The sequence below is a fragment of the Lissotriton helveticus genome, chromosome 3_1 (assembly GCF_964261635.1).
Source record: "Lissotriton helveticus chromosome 3_1, aLisHel1.1, whole genome shotgun sequence".
Lineage (NCBI taxonomy): Eukaryota > Metazoa > Chordata > Amphibia > Caudata > Salamandridae > Lissotriton > Lissotriton helveticus.
The window spans coordinates 19,888,998-19,916,560 of NC_136061.1; the positions used below are offsets into that span (position 1 = coordinate 19,888,998).

The window sequence follows — 27,563 nt, forward strand, 5'->3', positions numbered from 1 at the left end:
GCCCCATTAGGATCCGCCCGCCACCCTAGAGTGCTGGGACCGGCCACCAGGGGTGCGACGGATGCAACGCCAGCCTGGCGGTCGCATCCCACATCTTTGACATTACGGCGGGCGCTGCTGTAAGCAGCACACGCCGCAATGCCAAAGAGGCATGTTGTGCATTGCCATGCACCACAGGACAGGTACCGTACGGTGCCTGCCACCTTGTGCATTGCAATGAAGGGGGGTACCATAGGTACCCCCCAAGTGCAGCCCCCCACCCCTCTCGGCAGCCTGCAACGGGCCACCATAGTCATTTCTCGCATGCTTTTCCATAGCGGAGTCTCCGCCATGGAAAGGCATACCCACCGCATCCATCATAATATGGATGGCGGTGCCTGCAAGGCACTGCCACCATATTGTGGGCTTTTTCCACCCAGCCAGCAATCGTGACAATTGCCAACTGGCGGAAATGCAGCGGACTGACTTTCCGTCCGCCGCGGTACCCCCCGCGATGGTAATATGGCGGGGTGTAAATGTAGTTGTGATGGCGGGCGGATCGCCACCGCCGGCCTGGCGGTGGCGATCCAACCGCCATCATAATAGGCCCCTTAGTGTCTCTAACAAAAAATCCTCTTCTAAACTCTCCTTATGAAGTACTACTCCATGAAATTGTGCAGCCCTATTAAGGAGCTCAATGTACCCAATGTTATCATCTGGAGGCGAAGGCCTGGATGGATATAAGTCAGTATCATTATCTTGAGGGACATTGTAATCATCCTATGAGTAGGGATCCTGTGGTGCATCCAGCGGATTATAGTCATCTATATCCCCATCCCCTGTATCCTGTGGGTCAGGTGATGTTGGTGTAGGGGAATGTGTAGGTGTAATAAGCAGTTCTTCATGAATAGGTGAAGAAGTTGCAATATAAGGAGGAGAAGGGTTAGTGGCCACATTTTTCTTTTTTAAAGGAATGTGGTAGTCCTCTGGTCAGCCCATTTTCCGCTTTTCAGGAAGTTTAGTTCGAATATGACCAGTTTCGGGATGAATCACGATTTCCATCTGTTTCGGATCCGGTAGATTTTCGATCCGAGGCTCTTTGTTTGCTGTACTTTCTTTAAATGCATGTTTTGGCGTCAAAAGATTTCGGCTCTGATGATTTCGGTTTCCGCAACGATGGCACAGAAACCAGAAGGTGTTTTGGTTTTGACGGCAAAGGTTTCGGGGCGGCACCAGCATGGGGACGGGTAGAGCCCGAGCCAGAATGCTGTTGTTTATGTTTCAAAAGTACAAAGAAAAAGCGGTCCGAGTTGACAATGTTATGTATTTAAAAGTATTCACTTCATACCAAAAAACACCACATATAATTCAATACAATGGAATCTAACTGATGCAATATTCTTATTCAAATTGCATTTATTATCCACAAGGAGATATTCATTGGAGTCTTAAGGAATTCATCATAGTATAATTAATAGTAAATCATTCAATGTAATTGTATATTCATTACGTTCAAATAGTGCTCTCAGTGAAGTTAGGAAAGGAAGTGAAGGGGTATGTGAGGGACTGGGTAAAGGTAGTGTGACATTGAAGCATCACAGTAAAATCAAATACGCCTTTACAATCAAGGTAGTAATAATGTTCCCAGATACATCACACATAGGTAAAAATATATTCATTGCTTCGGATCCTATGGTGTGTCAGTTTGGCGCAGTCTACGTTTCGACCCCTGGTGTATAGAAGGGTTAGTATGGCCTCATGTTGGGGTCTTCATCAGGACATAGTAGAGAGCCTGTGAAGTAAGGCGGAAGGTATAATCAATGGCCTGCGTGGTGAATTGGTTAATCATTTAAGTAGAAAATGTAGGCTTTACCTACACGGGAGTGACGGTCAATCGATGTTGCCGTCCTGGTGAGGGGCTGTGATGCTCCTGGAATTCTGAAATATACAAAGAATGAGAAGATTCCTCACCGGGAAGTCCTGACTGGGCGGTCAAGAAAACCTATTTATGGGAGAGACACTTACTGGGGAGTACGTCCTCGTGCGGCAGCGTAGGACGTTGAGTCGTGCAGTCATTACTTGGTGATGATCGCCGGGTTAGTCTGGCATCATTCTGAAGAGGAAAACCTTTATGAGGTACTGGGATACGCATTAGGGGCAGAACAAATGTAGCCTTGTCTGGTTCATACTAGGTCCAACACATGCAAAAAGTGATTAGTAGCCAACCATGCACATGCGGTAACATATTCTAGAGTGGTTTGAAAAGGGTAGGTCGAATGGACCGTAGTCATATAAAGTTCAGAAAGTATCAAACATTTAAAAGCGCTGGGGCTCAGTAGTCGTCAAAAGTTCAGAAAGTGAAAATCATTTAAAAGCGCTGAGGCTCCAGTGAAAAAACCATCTGATTGGTAATTCCGTGCCTCAAAGTGTCATGTGAAATGGGTCGATATACAAGGCTAGTCCTCGCATGTAATCAAGGTTGTGCTCTCAATTCAATGTTAGACCTTTTGGTCCGTGGCTTGTGTCAGGCGGGCTGTGATTAAGATACCTGTCTGGCTTCTGCCTTAGTCCGTCCGTGCAGCACGAGTCCTCGTTCAATCTGAGGCTCCTCGCGGTGCTGCAGCTCAGTGCTGTTGTTTATGTTTCAGCGCCGAGCCCGAAAGCGGGGTGCTCGAATCCTTTCTCGGTGCCGACCTTGGCCCAAAGGCAGAGGAGGGACCGGAGCCTTTTCCTTATAAAGGAGATGGTATGGGAACGAAGTCGCTTTTTCTCACAATGCGTTGTCCCGGTGTGAGGTCTTCCGGTTCAGGGGTCAGCATGGGATACAGAGACTTCCTCTTCCTCGATTTTGACTTCCTGCGCTTGTGATTCTTCGTGTTCGGACTCTTCTTCGGGGCGGATCGGCACATAGCTGCTTTGCTGGTACATTTCATGACGTAGAGCCGGACGATCACGGAGAGTTTTTTTCGACCGAAACAACCGACACGCGTCACAGTTTTTCTCGTCGTGTTCTGGGGATAGGCAAAGGATGCATACTTCGTGCAAGTCGATGTGAGGAAACATTGTGCGACACCCTGGAAATAACTTGAATAGTGTCTGTTCCATCAGCTGCTACCGATCCGGGCGCGGGTAGGGCCAAAGGTCTTCCACGAATGTTCAGAGTGAAGGTTTTTGATAGTAAATGATATGCGGTGAATGGAAACAGCGATTGCTAACAATACCGTGGAGGGTAGTGGATTGCGTGTTGAAGGGGGCCCGAAAAAACGTTGCCAAACCAGAGCACAACAATTCACATCCGAACCCGATGGCGGAAAAAAACAATCTAACAATGGAGTCGATGCCCCTGTGCAATATTGCCGAAGGGAGGAGTCACCTACCTCGTGACTGGAAAGACTTCTTCGAAGACAAACAAAGTGCAAACATCCGGACCCAACACTAGATGGCGATCTATGCAAAAGCATATTATCTACATCTCATATGCCTTAAACATGGTATTTTTGTCTTTTTGGGCGAGATTAGTGTAACCAATATTTTACCATTACAGGAACACAATATTCTGGTAAACAATATATTTGACACAATACTTTAGTCAAGGATATTGTGTCAGTGACATGTTTGTGCAAATCTACGGAGGTAGTGAGTTCCAGATCCTTGAAGCATTCCCCATCGAAGAAGCATGAGTGGAATCTCTTTCTTGAATCCAGGAAGCTCAAGCAGTAAGTAGCAAGTAAGAGCTTCGTAGCAGGTGTGGTATTTAGGGGTCCCAAGGCGAGGTTCTTTCGTGAGGAATGCAACCCACTTGAGAATACATTAGGTTTCTATCAGTAGTCACTTTAGAGTAATCGTTAAGGAAGTAATGTGGTCAAAGCTTCTGGCTCCCAAAACTAGCCTTGCAGCCTCACTGAGTGTTGCCTTCGTGGATGCGAGGTGAGATTTTGGTGTGCCGGCTAGAATTACGTTGTCTTAGTCTAGCCTACAGTTTGGAAGTGCCTGTACAAAATTATTGTAGTCTGGTGGCGGGATGAAAGGTTTGACCTTTTTTTAGTAGTCTGAGCTGATACAAAGCGCTTTTGGCCATGGAGTTAATACGTGCAGACATGTTTCGGTTTTTCTCCAGTGTTACACCAAGGGATGTGTTGCAGTCAATGATTTTAGGAATGCAATTAAGTACAACAAAGTGGCAGACCCAGCCATCAATTTGAGAAGCTTTGTCACAGGAAGAGGTGAGGAGGAATCCAGTCTTCAGTAGGTTTAGCGTTAAGGGATTGGATGAAAACCAATATTAAACATTTTAAAGTATTATTTGGGTCAAGTACACCATCGAGAGATGAGATTTTTAGGTAAAGCTGTGTGTTATCCACTTATAGACAATATGCAATATTTGCTGGGTGTAGTAGTAATATAGCAGGCTCCATGTAGAGGCTGGAGGCCATGTGTGCAAGAATGGAGCCTTGAGGGACCCCTTGATAGACCGGAGCAGGTGTTGACAAGGACTCATTTAGTTGAATTTGTTGGTAGTGGTATTGAGATACGAGGAAAACCAGTTCAAGACGGCCATGTATCGCCATACGTGATTTCAGGATTTTGAGAACAATGTTGTGCTTGACCATGTCGAAGTCGAAGAAAGATCTAGGATAAACAGTAGACAAGATATCCCTTTGTCAAGAAGGGATATCTTGTCATCCATTATAATAGGAATGTCAGTTGTTGTACAGCACCCAGCTCTAAAACCAGCTGAACTTATCTTCTAAGTCAAAGTCTACAATGTGCTGATTGAGTTGACATAATATGTATTTTTGTGGTGATTTGGCCAGGATAGGTAGGTTGGTCCCTGGGAGGAAGTTGTTCAGGCCTTCTGAGTCTGCTCCATTTTTCTTGCGGAGCAGAGTAACTCGACCTGATTTCAGACAGATTGGACATGGAGTTTTTTAAATCTAGAGAGATGAAGCTGGAGGCATGATCTCTTTGATTAGGTAAGAATTGATCGGGTACCAGATATAGGTAGTAGGTTTCATACTAGAGATATTTGGACAGTTTGACTATTTTAACCACCCAAAATGTTTTCTCAGGTGGCACTGATAGTGGGGTTCAGTGGTAATGGAAGGGACTCCACTGGCTGGTTGGTGTTGTTCTATAGATAACCATGCAGTGATATTGAAATTGGGAGAATGTCTGTAGATTCATTAGAGCCTGTTCTGGGATGAAGTTAAAAAACTCCTCACATTTCTCAGATGAGGAGTCTGTGACAGTCTCATTGAGCGGGTTGCTTGTTCTTTGATTATGCTGAAGAGTTTTTTGTATTTGTTTTTTTTTGTTTCACACAAGAGTTAGATGGACGGCTGTAGGTTTGAGTCTCCATCTCCATAGGTCTGACAGGGTAGATGTAGTAGGGTTCGAGTAGGATAATGTGTCAAGGAGAGTGCTGAGTTTGTGGATATTCGGAGTAATGGATTTCAGGTACCTTGAGGCCCTTCACTTCCCAGGCAACACCATTTAGTACATTTTCTAAGGTGAGGAGAAGCAGTGAGGGTTGAGGTTTGTCCGAGGGATCAAGAGTGGAGAATCTGTTGTTGCATTGGTAGGTGGGTGAGGATACAATAGGGCTCAATGGAACTAAGGAAAGGAGATGGTTGTCCTTGCTAGCCAAGGGCGCTATTTTAGCATTATAGAGTGCATGATTTGTGAAGGTGGTGTTTTTGGAGAGTGCACAAGTAACTTTTGTAACTTGAGCTAATAGACTGGCCCAATCATATTGTGCTTGAGTATATGGTGCGGAAATGAGGGATCAATAATAAGTTGGTTTGTGATTTTGGGCAGATTAGGAGTAGATTGGCCAGCATGAGCTAAAGGACAAGCTAGGGTAATATATGATTTTGAGTATATGGTGTGTATGGGTAGGATGACTAATCGAAAGGCGAGTAGTGCAAGTTTAGGAGCAAGTCAGTCGGAAGGATGGCCGAGTAGTCAGTCAACTAATCTAAGATGAGGATGAGGATGTCAGCTGAACTAGTGGCCTGCAAGCTGATCGGTGGAGATAATGTGGAGTGTCAGAGGAGTGAGTGAAAAGAGGGAATGTGGGGGGAGATGAGTCAGTTTTGTGAGAAAAATGTGCGAGGTGAGGAGGGTGGGGTAGCGATGGCCCAAGGAATTAATCAAGGCATAGGGTTGTGCCCAGGCAGGAAGTATACACAAGTGTGCATGCTCATCCGGCACTCGCTACAAACCTAGCCACCTATGGTGTTGCGTTTCACCTGGGTAAGCAGTGCACAACTGGACACATTCTGAATTTTCATTGCTCCAGCTTCGAGTCCGTACCGACTCAGGCAAGAGAGCGACCTCTGCAAGTGAACATACGTAACATGTGTGCTAATGTACTTGTGTAGATACCACTCTTAACAAAACACAGGAAAGAAAAGTCTTAGTTGATACAGATTTTTGGAGGTCATGCTCAAACCTACTGAAGTTCTAAATGTTTGCTTACGAAGACTGCTATGCTTTCCTTTGCAAGGCCTATCTATGGCTATTGGATTTTGCAAGGTGATAACTTGGTTGTAAACTGTGGTCCAGAGGCTTGATTGTAAGTCAATAGAAACTGTACTTCAACTGCAGACACATATGTAAATGATCACATTTTACTCACCCACTGAAGCACTGATATTTTGTTCTGGCTCAGAGCCTTGACTGTGCACATGGAAGCTAAGTGGCTCTTCTTTTATCTTGCAGGAGGCTGTCTGTGCACAGATCACGTCACCTGTGTTAGAAGAGACAGCTAGGTGTTCACTCCTCTTCAATTCAGAGAGGGCTCCCATTCCCAACATGCAACACACAACATTTGGGTAGAATTCAACGACCTCTACAAAGCAGGAGACCTAACGCCACCTCCCACTCCAACGCAAAGGTCCCGGCGCACAGCTCACGCAACACAATATCCACCACCAATGAATGAATGAATTAAGTTCTTTATTGTTGATTGATAAAAATCAATACAAACAGAAATGAAGAAAAGAAAAAAGATAAAAAAGATAAGATAAAAATCCTTTTGGTTGTGACAAAGCTTAATTATACCAATTTAGTCTAGCTAAATTCATGGTTTTTTTTTTGCACATCATAACATATAAAATGCATTAAGTTAAAAATAATAACAAGGTACATTATATTTTGGTTCAATATTTCATGTCAATTACATAAGACAACAGTTCAAATTGGGACCAACAGTCTAATAGAACAACCTACACTCCCCCAATTTATAAAATGTATATTGTAGTTAAATTACAATACTTAAAGTGCACTAGTACAATAGTTCCGTCTAATGTCGCATTCTTGACATATAGCCGCAATTACTAAAGTGCACTTGTGCGGTTGTTTACAACTAGCAGCAATATTTAAAGTGCACTTGTGCAATTTCTTAGGCAAGCCTCTAATATCAAAAATCACATTCTGAAAATACTTTTTTCCTGCGATAGAGATAAACTTTCAATATTTCCAGAAAGACAATTTCAGACTAATAATGTTAATGTTTTGCACCTAGCAGCAATTGTTTTTATGTGGTAAGTAAAACATATCTGTGCATTCTTTTGCGTCTGGCAGCAATCACTAAATCTCTACGCAAGCATCTAATATCAGGTGTCACACTCTGAGGAAAGCTTTTTTTCTGCAACAAGGATGTACTTTACAAACTTAGTAGTCAGGCGAGGCAAGTTCCCAGTGAGACAAGTTATAATAGCTTTACGACATGTTCTCACCCATAATTCGTTAAAGATGGACTTTAAAAATGTTTTTCTCTCTTCTAACAGTAGAGGACAAGTGGATACGCCAAGAAACCGATGGTGATAGTGCGCTGTATAAATAATTTTAATAATAATAATAATAATACAATATGCATAAGAGATTCATTATAAAAGCCACATAACCGGCAGCTGTTTGTGGGCCAATTTAATTCCCATTTGGGAATTCCGTCCTTTGTGGGGTATCTACCAAAGCGTAGCTGCATAAACCTATTTCTTAAAAATTGATTAAATGAGTGTGAGGTACTATTGTGGTTCCAATTTAATAAATGAGTTAATAACTGACCAAAAGTGTCTCTTTTTAGCGAACTCATCCTTATCTAGAAAAATCGATAAGAAATTTACTGAGCAATTTTTTGTCTGTTTGAATACCACTTTACTCCTGGACTCTTCTTCAAAGGGCGGAGACTTATAATTGTTTAAACTCTCAGTTAAATAAGCTCTCTAACCCTTAGCATATTCATACCTCTTAATCTCCTGCCAACATTGATTCACGAGAGGGCCTGTGTCTGAACAGAACAAAGAACAGAATGACTTTAGAAAAGCAGACTGTCTTGTCAGAGTTTATCTTTTAAGACCAAATTCCAGTCTGACATTGGCAGGCCCTGTCATATAGATATGCTTTGCCTACACACTGTGTTAAGTTAGCATGAGCTTATTAGGAGTTTAAACGCCATTTTACCTTTTTGCTACTTCTGCACACGACACATAATTGTTGCTTTAGTTTTGAGCCTGGTAGAATGTTTTGCTCCACACAAAAATAATATGTTATTGCTCTGATATCAGCTTTGCTTGGTGTGCTGTGTCTGTACAGTGAGTGCTGAAACCTTAAAGGATATCTCAACACAGTTGTTGTTATGAGGTCTGATCTTCGCACGTTCCTAGACATAACATACATGCAGCTGCGGCCAAGTTCTGGCTTTAGGCGCGTTTTATATTGCTTTGCACAGAGCAGACTACACACTTGATGGTGCTTCACATGCAGAGAGCTGGTGGAAGATGATGTGATCCCTTTCCACTAGGATTTGAGGTATGGGCCCGCCCTGCTAAAACCCAAAAGAGACCTTCTTAGATATAATATAATATACTAGCAAGGGAGGGTGAGAATTAGGTGTTGTTTAACCCTATTCGTATTAGCATTTTAACATGCTTTCACCTTTTGTATTCTATGGACTAGTAACTATGCTGATCACTTTGTTTCTTATAATATGTTTGCTTGTATTAGCTAAGATACTGCGCTAGAGAACACTGCATTGGAAAATAAACATTTCAAATGTGCACGCGTCCTCATTTACACCTTGTTCTGGATTGAAATGATTGTATAACGAAAGAGTGTTCATGTGTTCCACGTTACCTGAGGTGTACTAAGTCCATGTTCTGGTTTGTCTAAACATTGGGAGTTTGTAAGAACCAATGAGACACTGATTGCTAGTCTGGTAGGGGATTTTGGGTACTAAGGTGAGTTTTGGCACACCCTAATTCACTGAGGTTCCAAGTCTCTATGCACAGTTCTGTATGAGAACGGAATCCCTGCGACAGCCCGATATACTTTGGGACTTGAAAACGGATTTAAAAACTTTTATTTATAGGCTATCAAGAGATTTTGCATCTTTACCTCGAAAAATCACTGTGTCATAAGTTAAAGCGGGAATTAACTTTACTTTCATAATCTTAAGTAAATACTCATGATTTGGACATGCCAACGTATCTCTCAGCTTTCTAAAAGCAAAGGACAAGGCCGTAGCTTTTGCTTTTAGGTTAATGAAATGTTGTTTAAAAGACAATCTCTCGTCGAATGTAATGCCAAAGTATTTATAAAATTTCACTGTTTCAATATATAGCCCATTAATCTTCCATGCGCTCTTATCTAATTTTGAACCACCAATCGTCATTATTTTTGTCTTCTTAGTATTTATTTGTAAACCATTAACAGATATATAGGTATTAAATGAATCAATACATCTTCTAAGGGCTATAGCAGTATGACTTAGCAGTACGGTATCATCTGCATACTGTAAGTATTTAATTTCTAGACCTGAGAAGATAGGCGAGTGAGCATAAACATCTTTAAAATGTGACGATAAGTCAGCCATAAAAAAGTTAAAAAGACAAGGTGCCAAAACGCAACCCTGTTTAAGATCGCTACTAGTTTCAAATTGAGGGGTTGTACATCTGCCATCTCCTACTTTAACACTGTGAACAACAACGTAATAATTTCCAGCAGCTGTTTCGGAATACCCCATGCAGATAACTTGGCCCAGAATAAATTGCGGGGGACAGAATCGAACGCAGCCTTATGGTCAACGAAACAAATATATAACTTTTGCTTTTTATGCTTTGTTCTTTCAGCAAGTAAAGTCAATGCAATCAAGTTCGTAGTCGTTGACTCGTCCCTCCGAAACGCAGTTTTGGGATAAGATCTTCCTTTGTGGCCCATTCTTCCAAGTCGCTCAATAGACAGCTAGAGACGACTTTTGCCTCCACATCTGTTAAGGCGATCAGCCTAAAATTTGCTGGATTGTCATGAGGGCCACTTTTATAAATTGGCTGCATAATGCTTCCGTGCCATGACTCGGGGGACCTTTTTAGTTTTAAAAACATCATTAAACAAAGGTGTTAAAATCTCTGACCAAAGATCTATCTTTGCTTCAAAAACTGAGTTCAGAAGTCCTTTGGGGCCTGGGGCACCATTCGATCTTATCCTACTTATTGCCGATCTTACTGGGTCTATTTGCCATGACTCATTAACTTGTGGTTCGGATTTAGGGGCCGATTACGATAGCGGATTTCCAGCATCCACCGGGCCGGCGGAAGCCACCGCCGGCCCGGAGGATGTGGGAAATCCGCCGGGAAGCCTTGCAAGACCCACCGCCATATTAGGATGGCTGGTGGGTCTTACTATCTGTCCGCCGCTTTTCCGCCGCGGGTGGATTCCGCCCGCGGCAGAAAAGCATTAACATGGCTGGCGGTGTCTATCAGACACCGCCAGCCATATTAGGATGACTGCGGAAAGATGCCTTTACACAGCGGCATTTCCGCCGTGTAAAGGCATACGGATTTGTGTTTGGGGGCCCGTTGCGGGCCCCAGGGGTGAAGGGGGTGTGGGGGGTGCACATGGGGGGTACCTATGGTACCCCCCTGCATTTGCCTGCACAAAGCGGCAGGCACCTCTGCCGCTTTGTGCATGCAAATGCACAACTTACTTTTTTATCATTGCGGCGGGTGCTGCTTCAAGCAGCACCCGCCGCAATGATAAAAATACAGGATGTGACCGCCAGGGTGGCGGTCACATCCTAATTTGCACGGAGGGACCGCCGCTGCCCTGCGGACGGTCCCTCCTTCTCTATGGTGGCGGACGGACTCAGGTCCGTCCGCCATCATAATCGGCCCCTTAGTATGGTGTTGGTCATTCCAGAGTATTCCTCCTTTATTAATGAACAAGGGGGATAACCTTTGAAAAGCAATGTTGTTGGTAAAGGTTGTATCCGCAGAGACCCCATTTAGGTTATGAATAAAAGACGCCCAATATAATTCACAGATATTGGCGCTATCTGCTCTTTTATTACCATTTTCAAAATTATTTATTAGGCCCCAAAATTCCTTCACATTTTTTGTTTTGCAAGCAAAGTGCAACTTGGTTCAGATTCCCAAGTAGTACGAATGCTTGGCTTTCCATACTTTGTTTTTATATGCACGTCTCAGACTTTTTAATTTATGAAATTCCCGTTTTTTGGGGCTCCATTTGCATTTCTATAGGTGGCCCTTATTGCTTTGTTAAGTTCTCTCTTTTGTTGGAGCAACTCGTTTGTATACCATTGTGAGAAGGTTCCATCTTTCTTGCATGGTATGCCCCCACTTTATGCTGAATTGCTGATGTACTCTGACTGAGTGTGCTCTGGGCTCCTGCCAATCAGGTGCCCAGGGCCTGTGTTTCTTCCATAAAACTGTATTGAAACATAAACCCAATTGGCATCTCTGGCCACAGGTCAGCCCCTGGTAAATGGTACCCTAGGTACCCAGGGCACTGCGACCAGAGAAGGCCCCTAAGGGATGCAGCACTTATTGTGCCACCCTTAGGGGTCCTGTACCCTGACACACACACTGCCTTTGCAGGCCGAGTGTCTTGGTGCAGAACAAAACAAAGAGTCGACATGGCACACATCCCTGTGTGCCATGCCCACAACACACTGCCCTGGCATACATCAGCCACCCCTCTAGCTGGGTGCCCTATGCCAATGGTGTGGGCACAGGTGCATGAGCCCTGTACCCCTACAGTACCCAGGTCCATTCCTGGGCACTGTAAGTGCAGTGCTGCCATTAAGAGTATATGGTGCTGGGAGGTCGTCATCACGAACTCCACAGCACCATGATGGCTACACTGAAGACTGAGAAGTTTGGTATCAAACTTCTCAGCACATTAAACCCACACTGATGCCAGTGTGGGATTTAATGTAAGATGCACGACAGAGGGCAACTTAGAGTTGCCCCCTGAAACTAACCCACAACCCGTGTCCTGACTGAGAGGCTGCCTAGGCAGCCTGGCAGCCTAGCCTATGCCTAGCCTATGTTGCTGGACCACTGGGTGGAGAGCCCCCGCTCTCCTGGGCCTGCAACAATGCACATCCTGGGGCGAGGTGCTAGGCCTCCTTCCCCAGGATGGGCAGGGGAAGCTTCAAAGACATGCCGCATTTGTGAGCTTCTCCAGGCCACTTGCTGTACTCAGCAACTGGCCCCCATCGGTTCTGACCCCCACTCTGGCGTGAAGACAGGTGAGAAAACCTAAGTGAGGAAAGGGGGTGTGCCAGCCTCTGCCAACCCGACCCCACAGGTGGGGGAGGCGAGGTGAAGCGCACTCCGGGCTCTCGCCATCTTGAGGATGGGGAACCCTACCCAATCAGAGACAGGCTCCTGCCCCCCTCACACAGGAGAGTGGCCGGATAGGGGGTGTACTCACCCCAGGGAAGGGACCCATTGGTCCCTGACCTTCCCATACCTGTAACGCCCCTAAAGTTAGTATTTAGGGGCACCCTGAACGTTCCTTCCTCAGATCCGATTCCAAAACAAGAAGAAGAACAAGAAGGAAGACCTGCTGTGCAGCTGCTAACAAGAGGACAACACCAACTGACTTGGCCCCAGCCCTACAGGCCTGTCGACCCTCGAACCTGCTCGAACCTGCTCCTGCTAAATCCCGGCATCTCTTGTGGTCAGCAACCTCGAAAATCCCGGAGGACCTGACTGCCTTGCTCATCCAAGACTGGGACACCCACGAGCAGTGGTTCTGCTCAAACAGCAACAAACAGCAACAACCCCTGGTGCCAGCCAGGAACCGCGAATCCAGCACACTCTGCACCCGCCGAGCCTGAGTGAACAAAGACCACGAGGACGTCCCCCCTTCGACTGTGACCACAAATCCAGCACCCAAAGACCCTCCTCGACGCCTGCAGCCTCACAACCAGGGACCCCTCCAACCGCGACCAGCTGAGGGTAAGATTTACCGACACCAAAATACACCCCTGCACCCGGCGCCCCAAGGCCCCCTGTTCCCAACTCCTGTGTGGCTACCTAACCTACAGCTTCCCAACTTACCTCTCGAAGTGGTGGTCGCACCTGAAGAATCTTCGTTCCTGAGCTTGCAGCCTTTGTTCGTCTTGCAGCATTCCTATTGAAATACATTGGGCGCCCAATGGCCCAAAAGCACCCTGCACCCAGCCACCCAAGTGCCTCTGGAAGTGCAGCATCTGTCCTATCCTACTTCCACACTTGCCCTGTGTAAGTGACCAGTAGCTGGATCTTTGTGCCCAGCACTGACCCTAAAAAGTAATTACAACTGTGATTTTCCGATAAACTGATTTTCTCCTATAGGATAGCATTGCTTGATTTTTGCCAGAAATTCTTCTGTCGATTTTCAAAACATACCAATATTCCTTAAAAATCGCCTGTGTAACAAAAACGATTTCTTTCAACTGTTTACAGGAAATGCACCAGGGCTGAATCCAGGATCCAGCCGAGTAAGAAAAACATTTGTAAAGTGATTTTATTGCATTTACTTAAAATTTCCCATTGAGCTCAATGTTATTATTGTGTTAAGTTTATGTTGCCTATTGCAACAACTGTATCTATTGCATTCAAAAGTCTACTGCTATTTGAAAGTATTCAATTGCAACATCTCATTCTGCGAAAGTATTTTTATACCTACTTGTGGTTCTAAAATAAAACAATATATTTTTATGTACAAGACAATTGGCCTAGAGTTCAGTCTTGAGTGTGTGAGACCATTTGCTGACTGAGTGTGTACAACAAATGCTTTACACTGTCCTCTGATACTGCCTTACTGCTCGACCAAGCTACCACTTTGGAGAATAAGGTCATATCTGACGTTAACCTCTGTCATACCTCTGGAGACTGTGGACTCTGTGCACACTGTACCTTACTTTGGTCCAGTATATACAGAGCCACTTTCTTACAACCATCCTGATCTTTTGGGCCTCATAATGGACCCTCTTGATGTGGTTGAATTAGGAAAGCGCTCCAAAAGGGAAGCACAGAGACGATGCCAGATATCCACCATTTACTTCCCCTGCCCTTTCTCTGTTAGCGCATTAGCAATAGCAGATTCTAAAAATTCCCATATTTCCATTTGATTTCCCAAGTCCCACACTAGCCTTTTCAGGCTAAAGGCCGTTGGCCCTATTTCTATAGATTTTACGTGGGGCAAGTGGGCAACTGATAAGACTAGGGAAATTGTTTGTGGATTGTGATCACTTTCTATCCTGGGGATCACGTGATAATCGTGAAGAGAGAATGCCAACTCATTTGGAATGATGGAATAATCGATAATAGAGAGTTGACCCGACTTTTTGAATGTAGGCACACTCTTTTAAGATTTTTGCACGTCTTCATGTAGTAGCCGGAGGTTATATTTGTTGAACTGGTTACGGCACAACTGTATTACCACTCTACTGGGTTTGTTAGAGCGATTTTTGGCAAGCAGGTGCGTATTAAAGTCTGCTGAGATAATTAACGTAGTTGCTGAATATTCATGATACAAGGTTTTTACCACTTTCCAAAGTATAGTAAACTGGGCTGTTTTTACTATGGTTTTCGAACAGAGATATACATTTACAAAAATGATTGGTTGCTTGAAATTGCGATTCTCCTATTAACATGACCAGGGAATCTGGATTGCATTAAAGATATGGAGGCTAACATTATGCATTAATTGAATTTCAGCTATCATGGCTTCTATTTTAATACACAGAAGCCATGATAGCTGAAATTCAATTTCGTAATGTTTGATATCCAGGCTTAATGACACGTAAGTATATAAACCACCGCTTGTGCGACCAAAAGCAGATGTACAACATGCAAAATTTGAATACCCATAGTATCCAATGAGAGGTTCTTTGTTCACATTCCATGTTTCTTGAAACATTAAGACATCAAAATCCCTTACAAATGTTACTGTATCTTGGTCTTCAATTAAGAATATAAGGCCATTGGTTTTCCAGGAAAAAATGCGAAATATTTTTAATTCATTTGATGAACTTTTCTGGCATCAGTCCTGCTCTCTAGCATTCCCTATTGTGAGTATTTTTGGGAGCCAGGCCCAGTTGTCGCTTAGTGCTGTATTTTTCTTTAGTTCCTTGCAAACTCGGGTACCCGGGCTGCAGCTTGTCACTTTGATCCCAAATGACAAAGCCGGATTAAATGATGTACCTATTGCTCCTTTTAAAACCCTGTAGTGGTCTCCTGATGTAATAGATGTTGGAGCATTTGTAGTACCAGTATTTTTCGTTATCGGCTTTGTAATCAAAGTTAAATAATGGGTTTCATTACATTTCCATAGTTTGATGCCCCATTTTTCAAATAGTGAGCTACTAACTAGAATTTTAGAGACGGCCTTACCACATTGCCATGCGGTAATGGACACCTCTTTAGCGGGATTGTTGAGGTCTTGTTTGAATTCAACTGAATCTAAGTCGTCGGATGTTAAGTCTTTAAGCTCTGGGATGGCGTTCAGCAATTTCAGAATACTATCATGGTTCAAAATATCGAGAGGACCCCTTGAGGTGTACCGTGCAGAAAAAATTAATTTCATGGGGGAAACGGGGGTGTTTATTAGTTACTGGTTTTCTATTTTTTATGTTGCCATAGTTCTCAGGTGTCGATTGCATACCTTGGATGATTCTGTCACCTGGCCCAGTTTCTTCCTTATCGAGTGAACCGAAGGATACTGGAAACTTAATATTGCTTAAGGTATTTTCAAGTGGACACTACTGTTAGCCCGTTTCATTCTAGCCACATTTTGTACTGCACTCTGCTTGTCACCACTCCTTCGTTTTGCTATGCCTTGCCCTAGAGCCTGAAGATTAGATGGTTTCATTGGAGGCATTACAGGCTATTGAGCTGCATCATCAGGAAAACATAATGTGGCTAATCGGTTTGTACTCTGGGTTTGTTCAGCCATTTTTCCACACCGACAAGATTCCAAAGATTTAAAAATTGGATACATTTCTTTTGGGTTAGGCTTAGTTATTGAACTATTTATATCAATAAGGGCTAGCTAGTATAGTAGGATATAAGAGACTTAGTTAGGTACGTCAAAGAGCAACATAAAGTGAGGAAAGACGTTGTTTTCCTCATAAAGCCCTCACCCACCGACCTAGTCGGTGGCAAGCTTCATCATCGGGCCCACCACAGTGGCACCGAATGTGCCCCGGATGTGCTTCAACGCCAGGAGACTGCGGAGCTGGTATGTTGCTGAGTGTGTGGTGAAAAAGGGTGAGAAGGTGTAGTTTAAAAGCTATGCAGGAGGTCCCAGCACCCGAGGGTTGTTTATTTTTAATGAACTGGGCCTCTGCTAGCAGATAAAAAGGCAAGGAGACGTGATGGAGTGCTAATTATGACCTCCAGCGTCTAGTGCGGTCTACATGTTTCAGCCAGTGCCTTGTTAATTTAAAGCTGTCTTTCCTCAGGACCATTTACTATGTGAAAGAGTGCAAAATAAACTTAATTTAAGTGATTGTGTTGTTTTTTTCGCTATGTGTGGCGCTCGCTAAGGCGCTGTAGCTGTTAGAGGGGATTCCCTCAAGCTTGACTACATATAACACAGGACAGGGACAAGACGTACAAGGTAGAGTCATTTCAGTATGGTAATTAGTTGTACCACAATGTTGCCGACTTATTAGGTGGTGTACGACCTATAAACGGCTATGGTGAGCTCATGGCACGTGCATGAGGCTGGTGAGGATTTTAGCAAAAACCGGAGGTGTTTTTGTGGTGGACTAAAAGAGCGTATTTACAAGGTGAGGTACAGGTAAGTATGGTAATGGGTCCTCACTCTGTTTTAACTTGTAAAAAGCTTCATGGGTCACCTGGCAGAGAAAGAGACCCTGTGGGTATAAAGGTATATTCAACATATTTCCAACCTGTAGGGAGAGAAAGGTATTGGCTTACCCTGTAGTAGCTGTAGCGGTTCTGTTTTACTCACGAGATTTTCGGTCTGGTTCCTCCTTGGACCTATTCGTCCTTCCGCGGCGCCCGGTATGAGGGGAAAGGGGCGTCCGGTCTGTTATTTGTACTGCCCAGTTGAATAGTTTCACCTGCGTGTAGTAGAAACAGAGGGAGGGGTGCGCGCTGATAGCCAAGTCATTGCAGGCAGTGCGCGCAAGCGCTATCGAGTAGTGCGCCTTCTCTCGCATGCGCCGGCAATGAGCGCATGCGTTTTGAGCGCGAGCTGATAGACTGTCTTTGTGGGCATTGTGCGCATGCGCTATGAAGTGGAGCGCCTTCTCGCGCATGCGCTGGGGATAAGCACATGCGTGTGGCTTTAGCGCATGCGCCGGAGTGTGGCGCATGCGTGTGAGTGCCCAGTGAAGTCTAATTGAAGACTAGGGTGTGGGCATTGGTTGCGTGGTGGGGGGAACTATTGGTATTGCACGGCCTGGAACCAGAATGTAATAGCCTGGCTGCGTGATCAAGGGGGAAAAAAGGAATTAAAAATGACGGTGACAAGTTGGTACACCAAAGCATGTGTCGGGGGACCGTCAGGAAGGAGAGGGGAACGGGTGGACACGCTCATACTGGGGTGCCTTGGCACTGATATCACTGAATAGTGGACTACTACGCACATGATGCAGGGGTTACACAGTTAGGGAATTCCAAGGTATGGCATCGTTGAGGCCATTGGTATGTGTGGATAAACGGTATATCCATCGTTGTTCCTTTTGGAGAAGGAGTCTCTCATTGGTGGTATTGTCAAATTTTTCTATGACAGTCCAGGAGAAGTCATTGGGGGTGTGGTTGTGGGTAAGAAAGTGGTCTGTAAGCTTGCTGATATTTTTACCACATCTTATCGTGCTCCTGTGTTCCGTCATTCTTGTTCGGACTTTCCTGGTGGTCATGCCAATGTATCTTAGGACACATCGGCAGATTATCAGGTATACCAAGTTTGTAGAGTTGCAGTTTGTGAACTGTCGTTGTGTCCAGACCTTGCCTGGTTCTAGGTCCAGGGTTTTGGAGGGGGACGTCAGGTGGCACACGCTGCAATTGTTGCAGGGTTGGTGGCCTGTGATTTTGGGTAGTCCCCAAATGTTGATTAAGGTGTTGTCACTGGTATTGTTCTTGGGCAGGGGTCTGGTTTTGACTAGTTGGTCTTTGAGATTGGTTGCTCTTTTGTAGGCAAAGCGCGGTTTTTCCCATTTCCTGGTGCCAGAATTGATGATATTCCAGTTTCTTTGTATGATATTGGCTACCTGGTTGCTCGCCGTGTTGTAGGTGGTTACGCAAGTTAGAGGCGGTTCTTCCTGTTGTTTTACAATGGTTTCCAGGAGTGCTTCTCTATTCTGATTTCTTGCCCTTTTGCAGGTTTTGTTTATTATCCCAGGCGGATAGCCGCGTTCTTTTAGTTTGTCTGTTAAGTCGTTTGCTTGCGACTTATAATCCTGGATGTTACTGCAGTTGAGTCTAATGCGTAGGAATTGTCCGTAAGGTAAATTTTCCCTTAGGTGTCTGGGATGGAAGCTGTCAAACCTTAATAAGGAGTTCCTTGCTGTGGGTTTGTAGAAGGTGGTTGTCACGAGACCTCCGTTTTGTGGTTTGATGTTCAGGTCAAGGAAAGCTAGTTCAGTAGAGCTGCTAGTGCTGGTGAAGCGTAAGAAGGGATCCTGATTGTTGATCCAGAGCATGAAGTTATCCAATTGTTCTTTGTTGCCTTCCCATATCAGGAGGACGTCGTCGATATAGCGTCGCCACATTTTTATGTTGGCCGAGAACGGATTGGTGGATTGTTGTATGTAGGTGGTCTCAAAATGTGCCACATACAGTCCTGCCACGCTGGGGGCAAAGACGCTGCCCATGGAAGTTCCATTGGTCTGCAGGTAGTAGGTTCCTTCATATTCAAAGTAGTTCTCTTTGAGGGCCAGCGTCGCGCAGTCTAAGATAAAGCTGCGGGGGGTGTTGTATTCCCAGGGGTTTGCCATGAGGACATCATGCAGTACCTTTAGTGTTGCATCCTGTGGCAAGCTGGTGTAAAGGCTCTCAATGTCTAATCCTACTAGTAGTTCAGAGCTGGGGTTGAAGGTGATGTCTTGGATTACATTTAGGAGGTGTTTGGTGTCCTTGATGTAGGAGGGAGCTTTTTGAACCAAAGGGTTGAGAAAGAAATCACAAAACCGTGATAGGGGTTCAAGTAGTGACTTGATTCCAGATACGATGGGTCTACCGGGTGGAGGGGTGATGCCCTTGTGTATTTTGGGGACTATGTAGAAATACGGAGTTTTTGTATCTCTCGGGCACAGGTAGTCTGCCTCTTGTTTGGAGATGTTCTCATTGTCTTTAGCATTAGTGACCAGAAGGTTAATGGTCTTCTGTAGTTGTTCAGTTGGGTCCCTGTTGAGGCGTTTGTAATTTCTGGTGTCACCGAGGAGTCTCTTGCATTCCTGATCATAGTCGCTTTTGTTCATAAGAACAATGCCACCACCCTTGTCCGCACGTTTTATGACAAGGGTGGGGTCGTTTTGTAAACGTTGGATGGTTGTTCTGTCTTTGTTGGAGAGGTTGTTGAAGGTCTCCTTGTGTTGAAGGTTCTCCACTTCTGTGTATACTGCCTGTTCAAATGTCAGGATTTCTACCGGTATACTTCCCGGTGGGGGGGTGAAAGTGGATTTTAGTCTGAGGCCTGTTTCATTAGGGGCTTCTTCCCTATCGTTGGTGAAAATGTCTTGCTTCTCAAAAAATGCTTTTAATTTTAGTTTCCTGAAAAACTCAGCGAGTTCCACATGAAGTTTGAAGCTGTCCAGTCTAGTAGTAGGGACAAATGAGAGGCCTTTATTGAGCACTTCCATTTCTTCTGTGGTTAGTTGAGTGTCAGACAGGTTGAATACAAGTGGGCGTGGGGGTACTATTTGCTTGTTCCCGGTTGTTCCTTTGTTTTGTTTCTGGTGTTCGAACTCACTGGTTCCTCTACCGGTGCCCATTGGACATGCCCCGGGTTCCACCTCTTGCCCCGCCCTCGTCTGCCCTGGGATAAAAAAGGGTATCGTTGATTCTGATTTCCCTGGAAGAAGGGCATATTTCCTGGGGGGTAGAGTTGGGGGTAGCCAAAAAATGGGGGTGTTGGGTTGGCAAAATGGGGGGGTGGTGGTGGCCCAAAGTTGTAGTTCTGCGGGCCTTGCCAGTGTTGTGGCCATTGTTGTCCTCGCCGGCCTCTGCCTCTGGACTGATTGGATCCTGAGCTGGAGTTACTAGATGTGCTGGAAATAGAGCTATTGTCATGATTGTCTGAGGATTTGTTGGGAGGAGTGTAGTCATCGTCAGAGTACGGGTAAGTTTTGGTGTAGCTGAACCTCTTCAGATCTTTTTCAAATTTTTTGATTTTTGTCTGTGATAGGTAGTCTTTGTATTCTGCTATTTCGCGGTTCTGGTCATCAAGTTTTTTCTTAAAGCCTGTCAGAGTCGTTTTGAAATGAGTCTCTGTTGCCTGTATCTCTATCATGATGGCGTCTGATAGTCGTTTAGCTGTTTTTATGATGAGGATTAACCAGTCTCTGGTGCAGTGCCAGGCGATCTGAGCCCAGTCCTTACGGAATGCTGCATCGTTTAGGAATATTCTCGGGGCATTCGTGACCAAGAGGCCACTTGGGGCTGTGTTGGTGCGTAGATATTGTGCCAGTATAACACCGTGTAGAACAGTCCGGATCCTGTTCCTCTTTTTCTCCGTCAGGGAGTCCCAGTCAGTTGATTGAGCTACAGTTGTGGAGATGTTGAAGTCTGCCATGAGTGAGGGGTCAGATAGTATTTCTCTGACATCCTCTGCAGTGAAGGTGAGGCCAAAATTTTCGGCCATGATTGAGGGTAGATAGAACTCTCGCAGCTGCGCGCTGCTCAGTAATGCTTAGATCAAAAGGGAGAGAGAGGACTAGATAAGCTAGGCCGGATCCCCAGGGTTATATGTATTTATATCAATAAGGGCTAGCTAGTATAGTAGGATATAAGAGACTCAGTTAGGTACGTCAAAGAGCAACATAAAGTGAGGAAAGACGTTGTTTTCCTCATAAAGCCCTCACCCACCGACCTAGTCGGTGGCATGCTTCATCATCGGGCCCACCACAGTGGCACCGAATGTGCCCCGGGTGTGCTTCAACGCCAGGAGACTGCGGAGCTGGTATGTTGCTGAGTGTGCGGTGAAAAAGGGTGAGAAGGTGTAGTTTAAAAGCTATGCAGGAGGTCCCAGCACCCGAGGGTTGTTTATTTTTAATGAACTGGGCCTCTGCTAGCAGATAAAAAGGCAAGGAGACGTGATGGAGTGCTAATTATGACCTCCAGCGTCTAGTGCGGTCTACATGTTTCAGCCAGTGCCTTGTTAATTTAAAGCTGGCTTTCCTCAGGACCATTTACTATGTGAAAGAGTGCAAAATAAACTTAATTTAAGTGATTGTGTTGTTTTTTTCGCTATGTGTGGCGCTCGCTAAGGCGCTGTAGCTGTTAGAGGGGATTCCCTCAAGCTTGACTACATATAACACATAGGACAGGGACAAGACGTACAAGGTAGAGTCATTTCAGTATGGTAATTAGTTGTAATTAGTTGTACCACAATGTTGCCGACTTATTAGGTGGTGTACGACCTATAAACGGCTATGGTTTATAGGTCGTACACCACCTAATAAGTCGGCAACGTCTTTCCTCACTTTATGTTGCTCTTTGACGTACCTAACTGAGTCTCTTATATCCTACTATACTAGCTAGCCCTTATTGATATAAATACATATAACCCTGGGGATCCGGCCTAGCTTATCTAGTCCTCTCTCTCCCTTTTGATCTAAGCATTAATTATTGAACTAACATTTGTAGATTTCTTTAGTTTCTTTGTTTTATTATGGGTTTTTCTTAGTCTTTTCCTAGCTCTTTTAGTTAGCCCTTCATGTATTGAATTAGAAGTTGTAGCCAGGTTAGAGGTAACTTGGGAGTGATTGATATCTGGAACTGATCATAGGTTTGTTTCCCTTCGTAAAATCCTGAGGTTGTATAGGCATATCCTTAGCTAATCGATTTTCACTTTCTTTCTCCTTCCTTATAGTTAGGGATGTGTTCTGTTGCTGATTTTTAAGGCCATGGGAGCCTTTTGTGTTTTTTTATAAGTTTCCTCTAGAACCATTTTTTTCCTGTGAATTCCCAGTTTCACTTGGAGTTCCCGCTATTGAAGCTTTAAAGTCTGATTGGAGACCGTGATCTTGTTCAATTGAGCCGGTTTTGCCTTCTACCATTCTGTCCGACATTGTCTTGCTCTCCGCCACCATAGACCCTCCTGTGGATGGTAGCTCTGAAATTTTATCAATCATATGTGCACAAGTGCAAGAGATCAGTTGGTTATCTTTGTCTGTTTGAGCCTTTACTTCTAAGTTTGAAAGGTTGAGTAGCTTGGTAATCATCCTGGCTACATGAAGAGCCAGAGTGTTTAACAGATCCACCTGAATATTCAGTTTAACTGAATGATAATTAAGAGTATTGGTGATGGTGTCTATTGTACTAAGCTGACTACCCCATATTCTATTTTCAGGCTCTTTTTGTTTCTCAACTGTAGCACCTTTGCCATCCTGAATGTTTTCATCATATTTGGCTAACAGTGATAGGTATGCCGAATTGAGAGGATTAATCAAGGAGTCGTCTTTCTCGACCTTGCTTTGACCGTTCGTAATGTACGCATTCTCTATGGGGAGTTTGTTCGGGTCAAAAGCCTACTTATGGTTGTTATTAGTGAGCCAGTTTCCAGGTTTAAGATGAAAGTATCCGTTTTAATTATATTCAATCCATACAGGCTTTTGGGCTTGAAGAGGCTTCGGGACCCATATTTTGGCAGCCGGCAACGGTGTCAAGAGAGGGCATCCGGAAAGAAGAAGACATACAAACCTAGTCACTTGAATTGTGGTCAGGACCGAATGATAGATTATTCACAGAATTGTTCAAATTTTGACTGATGGTCTGATGTAGTCGAGAGGTTAAACCTGCATTGTGAGCGGATGCTGGCTTTATCTTCAAAATTGATGAAGGTGAAGAGTCGAGATTCATTATGCCTCCATGTCCACTGGGTGAACCTGGGCTTTCACCAAAAGTGGGCCATTCATTTTTACTGTTGCTGTTGAAAGGACCACATTTTCCCTTGTAGGTGAAATACAGGGACTATTATCAGCTAGTGAGCGGTTACTTTTCACTTCCTTATTTCCTGGGATGGATAGATTAATATCAGGAGTACACCCTAGATTAGATCTAGAACTTTGCCATATTATGGCTTTATTTGTAGATGCTTCAGCTCCACTTTCATGATCTTTAAATGCAGTTTTTTTAATATCCTCTAATGGTTGGTTGGCTACTCCCACTAGGATCACTTTGATATTGGACATCCTCAAAGGAAGTTAGAGATAACGCTGCCAGATTGTCTAGCTATCCACCACCAATGAGGGAAGGATGCAAATGTGAGCTGGTGCACCTCACGGACAAAGGCACACAATAGCAACTGCTGATTCGGAAGAGGGAGGGGATACCATAGATCAGCAAAGGGAACAAACAAAAATGGTTGAATGCATCAATAAGGTCCAGAACCAAACAAAGGAAATCTTCAGCATTTCCAAGAAATTCCCCACCAAGAAGTGATGAAAACAATCCTTTTCAGCAACACTACAGAGACTTGTATTCATTCACGGCTAAAAGCTGAAATATTCATGACTCCCAACTTTGAGAGCACTGCAATGTCCCCTCATCAATCAATTATTCTCACACCTTTTCAATATGCCCGCTTCTCCTTCACACCCAATACGGAGGAAAAAGTCACACTGTAGCCACAAGAATCAATGCCGCCAAACATCCCTGTCGAACCACGCAGAGCAGCTTGTAACAAATTCTGCAAATTCTGGCAGCAGGCATAAAAATATAGGTCATGTGTCTCTTTTGAAGGGCACTGTTCCTGGTTCACTGAAATACAATGAATGCTCTCGTCCTAAAGAAACCAATGGAAGACCCCAGTGCTGGCAAACTCTTTACCAATCTCAAACCTCCCTTATCCAAGGACAATCTGGAAAAGAGAACCTAATTGGCTGCTCATCTACAATCTTTGCAAGAATTATTTTTGGAGGGGTTTGGAGAATTGGGACATTTGACCAATCCTATAGCCTAGTAGCAAGTCATCTTCAGAACAGCACATGGGACTAAACATCCTATTTCTGCTCTGAGTTTCATCACATGGAAATCTATTTGTAGGTATCATTTTGATCGGGTAGATCCTAATTGCTGTAAGATTCGGAATTCCAGGGGTTTGATGACTATTATTCAACATTTGCGCGGTCAAGCTCGCGCCAAAGTCCAGCTAGCTCTCTGGGGATTCTATTGCATACATTTTAAATGACAAATGCCATAAAGCAATGTTGTGTGTGTTCATTATGACTTGCTTTTGGCATACCCATAATTTGTATTAATGTTTAGGGAAATCCTTCAAAGGTGATGAACGTTATGTTAATGCTGTATTCTATGCTGAAGATGCAGCTAGAATGGACTGCACGCCTGTCGGTCTTCATCATCAATTATTTGTTTTATCACCGTATCATAGACAGAATAAGCTGATAGTTAAGGTTGCCAAACCTCAGATGAAGCAATATGGAAAAATTATATAGCCTATGCAAGGATGTAGGTAGTTAAAGAGGCAATACAATTAAAAAGTTATGAATATTAATGGGTTACATTTCATTTTGTTCTTACATTGACCGAGTACAGTAAGGTAAGTACAACTTTAATGACCACCAAAGCTTGTTTTGATTTAACCTTCAATTTAGTGGGTTTGCCAGTCAAACTACTATCAATATGTACCTACATCATTATTTTTTGTATTTTCTGTACGATTAATTAAAATCATTACATATATTTGCCGTAAAAGTAGGGAAGTGAGAAGGAGAGAAATATACAGTACAAAAGTATGGTATGAAAACACTTACAAATGTTTTAAAAGAAACTTTTTCATTTATCAGGATCAGTTAGCCATGGATTACAGTTTATTCACTAAGAGGCTCGTACCTCTTGGTCGTATTCTGCACAGTGGACTGTGCTGTGTGCGGTGCGGCTCGGATAAAAAATAAATGAGGCTAAGAATTCTAGCAGGGAGCTCTTCATGACAGTTAAAACACGAGTGAATCTCCCCGCTGTGATACAGATGGAAAGTAGCATAGAACTTTGCAACACACTAGGACAGTATTCTTCTTTGGTGGTAATTAAAGTTGTACTTGTACTTACCTTACTGTACTCGGTCAATGTAAGAATGTAAGAACAAAATTAAATGTAACCCATTCATATTTATAACTTTTTATTGTATTGCCTCTTTAACTGACCCGCCACCTGGAAGTCAACAACATCCTGGACCCATCCCAGTCCGGATTCAGACGAAACCACAGCACTGAGACAGCCCTCATCGCAGCTACTGACGACATCAGGCCCCAACTGGACAACGGCGAAACAACAGCCCTCATCCTCCTGGACCTGTCGGCCGCCTTCGACACGGTATGCCACCGCACTCTAAAGACTCGCCTCCTAGAAGGTGGAATCCAAGAGAAGGCCCTTGACTGGACCACATCCTTCCTCTCAGGCAGAACCCAGAGCGTCCGCCTTCTACCCTTCCGTTCCGAAGCCACCGACATCACCTGCGGCGTCCCCCAGGGCTCATCCCTCAGCCCGACGCTGTTCAACATCTACATGGCCCCCCTCGCACAAGTGGCCCGCCAGCATGCCCTCAACATCATCTCCTACGTCAAAGACACCCAGCTCATCCTCTCCCTCAACAAGGACCCTCACACCGCCAAAACCAACCTCCACGAGGGAATGAAGGCCATCGCCGACAGGATGAGGAGCAGCCGTCTGAAGCTGAACTCGGACAAGACGGAGATACTCATCCTCGGACCCACCCCATCGAACAAGTTACTTACCTTCGGTAACGATATATCTGTAAGAAACAGTAGTTAGTATTAGATTCCTTACCTTAGAATATCCCCAGGCGTCAGTCTGGATCCGGAAACTTTTGCGTAGCAGTACCCCTGCGCGTCGGTAGGCGTCGTCTGCAGGCGTCCCCTGCGGCTCCGCGTCGTCGGCGTCGTGCGTCGTGATGACGTCGCTGGAGTATATAGACGCCGCCTCCGCGCGCTGACGTCAGTTCTTTGCACACAGCTTTTCCGCGCCAGAACACGCAGAGCCATGTGAGAACTAACACTGGTGCCATTTGAAACTAGGGCCCTGAAAGGGATGTCCTTAACCCTAGGTATCAGTTCGCAGAACGGGGAGGATGGGTGGGGCGGTAAGGAATCTAATACTAACTACTGTTTCTTACAGATATATCGTTACCGAAGGTAAGTAACTTGTTCATCTGAAAGAAACAGGTTAGTATTAGATTCCTTACCTTAGAATAGATACCCCAGCAATACCAACCCCGGTGGTGGGTCTGCGAACCAATACAAACCTACACCAGAAAGTCCTGGAGGACCGAACGGCCAAAGAAGCCATCCCTCCGGACTTGACTGTCCAGGCAGTAGTGCCTCGCAAAGGTGTGCAGCGAGGCCCACGTAACCGCCTGGCAAATGTCCTGCAAAGGGACTCCCCGGCCCAGGGCAGTAGTAGCCGCCGTGGCCCGAGTGGAATGGGCCCTCAGCCCAACAGGAGGCTCCTTCCGAGCCAAAGAGTAGCATGCTTTGATGCACAGGACGACCCACCGAGAGATGGTTCGTTTCTGTACCGCCCTTCCCTTCTTCTCACCCACGTAGCCAACAAACAGTTGGTCATCCACCCGGAACTGGCGTGTGCGATCCATATAAAATGAAAGCGCACGTTTTGGGTCCAGACGATGGAGCCGCTCCTCATCTTTTGAAGGATGCGGAGGCGGGAAGAAGGAGGGTAAGGTGATGGACTGCCCGATGTGAAAAGCAGAAACTACTTTGGGCAGGAAAGAAGGCCTAGTCCTAAGAACCACCTTGTCAGGATGGACGGACATGAAAGGAGGTTTGACAGAAAGAGCCTGGAGCTCACTCACTCTCCTGGCAGAGGTGATGGCAACCAGGAAGGCCGTCTTTAAAGTGAGAAGACGGAGAGGACAGGAATGAAGCGGCTCAAAGGGAGCACACATCAAGAATGTCAGAACCAGGTTCAAGTCCCACTGAGGCATCACGAACGGAACAGGTGGATACATGTGCGTGATGCCTTTCAAGAATCTCAGTACAATAGGGGACTTGAATAAAGATGGCTGATCAGGTAGCCTTAAGAAGGCGGAAAGGGCAGAAA

At 44.8% G+C, this 27,563-nt stretch overlaps 1 protein-coding gene across 2 annotated transcripts in view; it reads right to left on the reverse strand.

The window, feature by feature from the left end:
* The window catches only part of LOC144822047 (uncharacterized), a 123,129-nt gene that overhangs the window by 47,673 nt on the left and 47,893 nt on the right, over positions 1–27,563 (reverse strand). For both annotated transcript variants that reach the window (XM_078679116.1, XM_078679115.1), the window contains exon 5: positions 6,620–6,730. In XM_078679116.1, coding sequence (XP_078535242.1) covers positions 6,620–6,730 — 111 coding nt within the window. The remainder of the gene's footprint in view (positions 1–6,619; positions 6,731–27,563) is intronic.